This window comes from Lepisma saccharinum, chromosome 15 (genome assembly GCF_977018435.1).
Source record: "Lepisma saccharinum chromosome 15, izLepSacc3.1, whole genome shotgun sequence".
Taxonomy (NCBI): Eukaryota; Metazoa; Arthropoda; class Insecta; order Zygentoma; family Lepismatidae; genus Lepisma; species Lepisma saccharinum.
The window spans coordinates 11,322,683-11,331,969 of NC_139243.1; the positions used below are offsets into that span (position 1 = coordinate 11,322,683).

Genomic DNA, 9,287 nt, shown 5'->3' on the forward strand with positions numbered 1-9,287 from the left:
CTGTTTTGTAAACAAAGAGCAAACCTCGAAACACTCCGTGTTTACAAAATGCAATCAGTGACGGCTTCTAACCACACATTCGCACACATTATTAGCATTTTACCAACTAGAACGACGTTTACAAACAATGAGGTGGTTGCTTGTAATCACACATTCGCAATTATCTCGAAAACGGCTCGTTTGCACATCCATGTTTTCTGAGACATTTTTGCTTATATTATCGTGTACTTTCACCTGTCAGTTTGCGCTATTACTTATGAGACACCCTGTATGTACTGATGGTGTGAAGCTCATACGAAAGGAAATGTAAAAGGTAAAGGTAAAGTGTTCCCCTGTGCTTAGCACCATGCCATGAAGGTGTATAGGGGGTGTGGGGGTAACGCCCCACACTTTCTTGATCCGGTCGTGAGTTAGGGTGATGTGATCAGCATCACGTCCCTGGCCGCCTTTACCCCCCAGGGTTTCCCCCAGGTACCCATGTTATTCGACGCTGGGTGGGCGCCGGGGCCGCTTCCATCGTTAGAAAAGTTACCGGATTTCAACCGGCCGGGGATCGAACCCGGGACCTTTAGCATGGTAGTCAGACGCGTTACCGACTGAGCCACCGCGGCCACTAATGTAATAATAATGTAAAGACAGGATTTCTCATGATTTAAAATTCAATAATTTCATGGGCAAAAATAGCAAACATTTTGTGTAGAAAAATATACAAAATACTAATCCCCGGCCGGTTCAAATCCGGGAACTTTTCTAAGGTTGGAAGCGGCCCCGGCGCCCACCCAGCGTCGAATAACATGGGTACCTGGGGGAAACCCTGGGGGGTAAAGGCGGTCAGGGGCGTGATGCTGATCACATCACCCTAACTCACGACCGGATCAAGAAAGTGTGGGGCGTTACCCTCACACCCCCTATACGCCTTCATGGCGTGGTGCTATGCACAGGGGAGCACTTTACCTTTTTTTTTACTAATCGTGTTAAACCATAAATAGTGTCAATAGCATTAAACTGTAAATAAACATGGCACCTAATATTTTTTCAAACTATCATTAAAAAAAATCTCCAAAATTGAGGTACAATAACTATAAAAATATTTAAGTTAATATTTTTAAGTTAAAATATATAGTACATCCAGAATGTTTTATTTTCACTGCAAGAAAAGTTACTGAAATTATTATTAGTTTTTTTTATTTGCTTTAATCAAACTATTCAAATATTTTAGAGTGGTTTACTAGAAAACCCCTTCTTATAAAAAAAACATATATCTTATGTGCATGGTGCTAAAAACCACGCAAGAAATTTTAATAGGTTTTTTTTTTAAAATCAAAAAATCGATGTAAATAAAGAAATCAACAATTATATCTTTAATAAAAATCATGATTTATATCCACCCTGGTTTCACGTATGGTAATTTTAGTAAAAATTAGTTTGCACTTATAAAACTCTATTTTAGTATGGACACTTGTAAAACTAGTTGCAACTAGTCTCATCTAAAGGCATTGCATGAAACTAGTTTTCACCAGTTCCAATTAGTTTAGCTTAATTCGAATTGTAGAAGTAGTATCAATGTACACACACGTGCGATATATCACAATTATGACACTACCAAAACCCCTCTGGAATTCTCCCGGAAAACCGGGAGGGAGAAATCCACTAATTCCGGGAAATTCGGCAAGCTTATGTTAAGAATCTCACGGAAACTGCACATGAATTATTGCAATAACTGGTGCCTGGACAACAATGAGAGCCGCCCAATGTAAATGTTTGTTGCGTTTGTATCATTGTTGTGCTTCATTCGGTGGAAAACAAAACCCATGCGAGGCGACGTTTTTGTGGGTAATTCCAGTAGCCTCGGGCGTACAACGTGTATTACCGTTGGGCTCATGTCGGATGTGTCTGGTAACAAGGTGGGACGCTTTTGGTCTACGGCTGTAATTTCAGACATTATGCCTGTGTCCTACGACTGGAAAAAATGTTACGACTAAGAGAAAGCCAAGAAGAGACATTTAGTTAACACACGTCAATATATGTACACTATGACTAAAAGAAAGCGAAGAGGAAATATTTAGATAATACATGTCCACATTAATACTGCGACTAAATGAAAGCCAATAGGAAACCTTTAGTTAACTCACGTCCATATATTACCTTGTATCTACCAATTTGTGTTAGTAATCCTGCCAGAATGCGCGGCATCTCTACATCTGTGGAGAGTTGAGACTACGGCGCCTTGAATAACGTAGTGTGGAAAACGACCCAAGAAACTGGTTCCCGAGACGGATGAGAACATAGATGGCAGTGCGATCAATGTCGGTACTAATTTTCTTATGAAAGTAATGCGGCTTTGGTAGTTATTGGAATATATTATGTAGATTTGTTTGTCTTGAAAGGCGGTACGTGAATTGATGAAAACAGTTATATTTGTGGAGTGATTTGCAGTCACGAAATGACATTAATTTGGTAAGAAAAGTCAAATAAAATGAATAAATAAATAGCATGCGTGCGTAACACAAGAAGAAACATCGCAAAGTGATTCCAGACGTCAGGTCTTGGACTGTGTATTAGAGTTTATTTTTCTATGTTATTAGAATATAAATAGTATCCTGAGAGATGAATTCATACCGAGGCGACAAACCACAAGTGTCGCTTGAAAGCGAGCAGTCGGTAATCAATGCAGCCTTTCGAACCGTAGGGACACAAGCTCTGGCTGCACCGTTTCCTCAAGGAGATTTTAGACCAAAGCGACACGCGACAAACGATACGAGGATTTCACACCAAAGCGACACGGTTCCTTCAGTCCAAGGCAACTTTCATACCGAAGCGAGACGCGACACATGTCGCTACGAAACGAGCCAATCAAGAGCAACATTTCACATTGTAAAGGCATGACGGGCAGCACAGGCCAGCGTTCGGTTGGTGAAATCCTTAAGCGATAAGTGTCGCGTGCCGCTTTGGTGCAAGACACTCATTGCATCACACATGCGCGAACAACAAACCACGGCAACACGTTGCAAGCTATTGAGGAAATGGTCTAATTTGAGCGACACACAAGCGACACGTGTGGCTTATCGTGTCGCCTAGATCTGTTGATCGCACAATTAGCAGCAAACGCTTGCTAATAGACTGAAGTGCCGCTTCAAGGCTGTCGCTTGTCACTTAGTTGGGAATTCCCATGTAGCGCGTAGCTTCGGTCTGAGCAGTCTTCCTTTAAGGAGCTTTCCGACCGAAGTAACAAGTAGCATGCGAATACGACATATGAACGTGTCATTTGCTGTTTCGACCTTCATGCGCAATGAATGCTATTTTAGTCTGGAAGTGTCTGTGTCACTAGTCACATCAGTGTGAACATCCTGTGTCGCTTGTCCCATTGGTCTGAAAGTTTCCTTACACTCATGTCGATGGCACCAAGGAAGTTTTGTGGGGTTCCCCTTGTCGTTTCATGCAATCATCATTATCATCATTGCCGCGATTAGTTTAAAGCGGAAGAAAAGAGACAGTAATTATAAAAAATATAAATGCTTCAGTGTGTATAGCTTTAAAAGAAATGATGATGATGATAATAATTATGAACCTAATTCATACACAAAAATTTAGTTGCCAAGAACATTTCACGCGTATTTTTTCTCCCGTATTATTAACGAAAGTATGACGATAACAGGACGTGGTCGACTGTCTAGAATGTTCGTTAATATCTTCGCGACCAACGTACTAAATATCATATCAATTATCACATTCATAGAAATGCTTCATGTAAAAGAATCAGACGTTGCAGGGAAAACTCCATTTACTTCCATTATAAGCAGACGAATACCATGCACCGAGACCAACACCAGCGCCTCTAGCGGTATCATATTCGAGTGGAACCAGCCAGAGAGCCCAGAACCGTGCCGTTTTCCACACTACGTTATTCAAGGCGCTGTAGTTGAGAGTCAGGTTGTTAGAATGCCATCGAGCGTTGGCCGGTGTAGACACAGATTGCGGCGGTGGAAGCATTCTGAGGTGTGTGAGACAGTGGAGAGCCACGGGTAATGTGAACAGTCAGTCGCCGTGAAATACGCGCTATTCCACAGAATGTGGTGAGAAGCGCGTCACGAAGCCATCCCGCATCGCCTCGAACAGTGCATCCAAGCAGGGGGAGGACATTTAGAGGGCGTTATTTTCAAGGTGCACTGATGCCTGTATTGTCCATATTATACACTGTATTAAATGCCTATGTGTATATTCTTATTTCATAACCCACTCGCCGTCTTCCCGTTGTCATTTGAAGTTGATTGATACAATATTCGCCATCCCGTATATACAGCGACTAATAGCCAAGTGGAAACGTTTAGTTAACTCACATCCATCGTTGAAGTCCTGGGATTTTGAGTGAATCGTGTTTTGTCGTCTTTGTAGGAGATTGTTCCTCAGGCACGTAGCCAGGGGGCTAAGGAGCTAAAGCCCCCCACCCGAAATCCTCCAAATATCTCAATTAAATGTTACTTTTATTGTTAACGGAAATAAAGTTATAACCACAGTAAAAACAAAAAAATGTTTAGTGTATAATAAAGGAACCAAGTTATATTTTTATATTCTACCATTTAATCCAAAGAATAAATAAATCCACTGCTTCCAAAACTTATAGTTTTCTTTGTGAAAGGTCACAGATTATAAACGTTATGAGTATAATTTACCACTAACTCTTAAGGCCTTTTTTAACTGATTTTCAGTACACTAACTGTACAAAATTTAAGAAAAATAATGGACAACAATTGCGTTAGTTATTCACTGATACGGGGGATCGAGTGGCAAAGCCTTTCCATTTATGTAATAAAAATAAATTTGTAGTGAAATTGGTATATTTTTATTAATAACTTATAATAGTTATTATTGTAAAATAACAATAATTATTATTGTTATTATTATTTGTACTAATCAAGTTTTATTTATGGCCTGACCCCTTCTACAAATATTTCTGGCGAGGCCCGCGGTGATAAGGGATAAGCCCACCCCTCCGAAATATAATTCTGGTTACGGGCCTGGTGTTCCTACTGTCATATTGGGGTGGATGACATTCAGTAAGCTCTCTTTTCTACCTCGCTCTCGTCACTAAGTTATTTTCTCTTACCCTTTATATACCGGGTGAGTTTTTTAGCTTGACACAACGAAATATCACTTATAAAACTGTAAAACGTTGAAGATTTCAAAGCTCCGTACAAACCTTTGTCCATGTGAAAATAAACAATCTCACTTCCGCGGAATGGATCGTCGAGTTAGTCGTCTTCACAGCTAATGTTGTGCTGCTGATGCGCTGCTGATGGCTGGTACTGGCCCCGCCCACTTGCTTCCTCCCCCCTCCATTTCCCCGCTACTCCTGCATTATTACGTCATTCCTCCGCCTTGGAACTCCTCTATCATCATGAACGCTCGTGTCATTTTTTTCGTTACATTAAAGCCTATTTGTTTTTATCTTCTTCCATTTTTTTTAACATATTTACCTATATTTCCTCTACATTATTATTATTATTATTATTATTATTATTATTTATTTGTTCAGCACAGGATACATTTCCCAATTATGTCGAACATAATACACTGTGAATAAATAACAAGATAGAAGAGAGAAAAAAAAGAATACATGAAAGTATGAACGTCTATGTACACAATATTTACATCAATTTATGAACTTATTGTTGTCATTATGTTTTTCTTCAGCACACTACGTGAGTCTGTGAACATATCAAAGTCTACAGTTTTTAATAGTTCATTCACCGTGTCCTGCATTCGCACTGCAGGTGAAAACCTATGCGTGTTCACCCTTGACCTCTCCGTGTAGAATAATTTTCGGTTTCTTGCACTGTGTCGGCCTACATTAAAGTTTATACTTTCTAACAGTGCAGAACACTCACAGCCGTGATTAATCAGTTTCTGTAAAAAAATGACATCACTGACGACTCTTCTGTTGAACAAAGTTTCCAGACCGAAATGCTTGCATAGAGATGTATAGTTCTTTTTGTGATATTCAATGTTCACCTTGAAGCACAGCCATTTCACAAACTGCCTTTGGACGCTCTCCACTTCCTCTTGCCATGTTTTGTACTGTGGATTCCATATGGGACTGCAGTATTCCAGTACTGGACGAACGAGTGCGACGTATATTTTTACAACCGTAGGCACAGAGAAATTAAACAGAAAATTTCTTCTAATGAAACCAACTAGCTTTATACACCTTTTCACTAAGGCTTGATAATGGGTGTTGAACGACAGGTCAGATGTGAAGTGGACACCGAGGTCAACGACAACTGTCGTACGCCTCACCGTCGAGCTGCCAATTTTATACTCGTGTGTAATGGTTGTTTTCTTGTTGGTGAATGACATTACGTTGCACTTATTCACATTTATGATCATTCCCGTCTGCTTACACCAGTTTGCGAAGGAGTTTAGGCCTTCCTGCAGCGTATGACAGTCATTCAATGAGCTGATTGGATAGTACAATTTCATATCGTCTGCGTATTAGAATATTGACTTTTTGCAGGTGGCTCAAAATATCGTTGACGAACAGAAGGAAAAGGTACGGACCTAAATTGGATCCCTGGGGGACTCCCGACGAAACTCTTCTCTCAGCCGAGGCGAACCCGTTTAGTACAACTGCTTGTGTGCGATCACAAAGATAGCTTGCTAGTAATTTGTGCAAGTTACCAGAGATTCCAACACTAAGTAGTTTCCGGAGAAGGATGGAATGGTTCATTCTGTCGAATGCTTTGCTGAGGTCTGTGTAGATTACATCCAACTGTCCTTTGTTGTTTATACAGTCCGCTATGCTTTGTGTTATCACTGCTAAGTTCGTGGTTGTGGATCTGCCCTGCACGAAACTATGCTGCTGAGGGGCTATGACGGTTCTTAGATTCCATCTGAGGTGATCGAAAATGAGTGATTCGAATACTTTGGAGAATATTGGCAGAAGGGAGATTGGACGGTAATTGCTAATATTGTGTTTGTCTCCTGATTTAAAAACTGGGGTCACGAGAGCTTTTTTCCATCGGCGGGGGAAGAAACCTGTTTCCAGGATTTTATTGTAGAGGATTACTAACGGAGGAGTGAGTTCATTTGCACAAGCAGAGATGAAGTGTGAGGGAAGAAGATCTGAACCTGTGGATTTGTCTTTTTGTACGCCCTTAAGCTTTGATGTAATTTCCCCACTTGTCAGTGTGAGTTGCGGTATCGCGAGCAGGTTGTTAGTTTCCAGTGAGTTATCTAGCAGCTGGCGTTGCTCGGCAGAATAGAAGCTAGAAAAATATTCAGAGAAGAGTTCACATGAGGATTCTGGATGTGTTGATGATTTTTCCTCGTAGTAAAGATGGGATGGTATTCTACTCGTGCGGGATTTGCTTTTAAGGAAGTTCCACATCATTTTCGGGTTACTGTCAATTTGTTCATCCATGCTGGTTAAATATTCCGTATATTTTGATTTTTGCATCTTTTTAAAGTTTGATCTGTGTGCGGAAAATTCAACATAGTCACTCTGTAGTCGTGATTGCTTCCATCTTCTATGCGCACGTTCTTTTGCTTTTAAGAGACATATTAATTGCCCATCAAACCAGGCCGGATATTTCCTTCGCTTATTACGAGCTAATGGGACAGTGTCATCAAATGATGACAATAACAGTTCATAGAAGGTTTTGCACATTTCGTCAACGTCGTCTGTCAGCTGCATAATGTCCCACGGCACACGTTCAAGTAGGCTCTTGATCTCAGAAATACTCGCTTTATGCCAAGCATACGAGTGACCACTTTTAATGTTAGCCGCCTTGGTGACACGAGATATGGCAACACTGCATTGTACCGCTACGTGGTCTGAGGGAACTGCGGATTCCTCCAGCGATACGTTCGGGTGGGTTTCCATTGAATTCACAAAGATAAGGTCTAGAAACCGGTCGTTGCGGGTGGGGAAGGGGTTGACTTGAGATAGGCCTGCTTCGGATACTAAATTTAGAAAGTCCCGATTTATTCCTGAGTCTTTAATACACTCTGGATGTAACTTGTTTTCATTACTTCTTTGCCACATTATTGTTGTGAAGTTGAAATCACCGACCAGCACTAATATGTCATTTTCACTCATCTGCGATTGTACGAGGAGAAGAGAATGTTGAAGCTTATCCAGATCGTTGGGAGAGGAGGGAGGGGGAATGTACACATTTCCTAGATAAAGTTTCCTACTTACGTTCAAGGGGATTTCCACCCAAACTATTTCCATGTCGGTCTCGGCAGAGGTCAGTCTTCTCGCTCCTATGTCCGACGTAACAGCAGTCAGGACGCCACCACAATGATCCGCACATTCCGGGTACACATCTTGCCTATCTCTCCTAAATACCATGTAACGGTCACTAAGCAACTCGCTGTCGCGCACAGAACTATCAAGCCACGATTCGGTTATGCAAATTGCGTCGTAGCCAAAATCACCAGCAAAAGCCAGGTTAAAGTCTTGTAGGAATTTGTTATTTATACTTCTGGCGTTATGGTAATATATGTTAAACACTGCACTGTCATTCACTACCGATCCTGGAGGACCTGGGTTAAGCGACACATCACCTGATAGCAATATAACACAGAGTATGTGCCTAAAGGACGCACATCTCCCGTCACTGGGACTGGAACACCGGGAACTGTTGTTCGCGAAGGCCGCGAACACTTTCTTCAACGTTTTACAGTTTTATAATTGGTTAACCTCGTTTTTAACAGATTGCCGAGCTTGTTTCAGCACCGCATGTTTTATCTTACAAACCATTACACCTTGTTTCCTGGTCAAACAGACATGGGGTAATCTGCCACGAAGCCTGACGAAGAGGACAGCGTAATTCTCGAGAATTGCGCCAAATCTTAGTTTTTGCGATTACAGCGAAAGCTATCACAAATCCAAAAAAACAGTTTCAGACAAAACCTACGTATTTTTGACTGGAGAATCCGAATCTGCAATAAAAAATGGGGGTTCCCATTTGAGATTTTACAGTTGCCAGGAGGTGGGGTGGGGGTGGAGTTTGGCATCATTGGATGAGCCCCTTCGAGTCGAACAAATTTCATTCAGAACTTTTGTTTGATCAGATGCGTACTTTTCGAGATATTTCGTTGTGTCAAGCTAAAAAGACTCACCCGGTATGTTGCTTTGACTCCCTTTCTCTCTCCTCTACCCGATTCATAGAACAAGAGAACGCGAGACACTCGAAACAGATATATCAAAGCGAGCACGGGGGAGAGCATAACACGTTCAGTAGAAAGTACGACCTTAACGTCATCCGCCCCCCAGCAATCTTAAG

The 9,287-nt window shown here is 41.3% G+C and overlaps 1 protein-coding gene across 1 annotated transcript; it reads right to left on the reverse strand.

The window, feature by feature from the left end:
* Nucleotides 1-6,442: 6,442 nt before the first annotated feature.
* LOC145999771 (uncharacterized) lies at nt 6,443-8,350 on the reverse strand. The gene has a single exon (XM_083137067.1). It carries the CDS (start codon nt 8,348-8,350, stop codon nt 6,443-6,445), a length of 1,908 nt encoding a protein of 635 aa, XP_082993193.1.
* Nucleotides 8,351-9,287: the final 937 nt, after the last annotated feature.

Coding starts and splice junctions, on each gene's coding strand:
- LOC145999771 (XM_083137067.1), bottom strand. CDS start 8,350: ATGGTATTTAGGAGAGATAGGCAAGATGTGTACCCGGAATGTGCGGAT.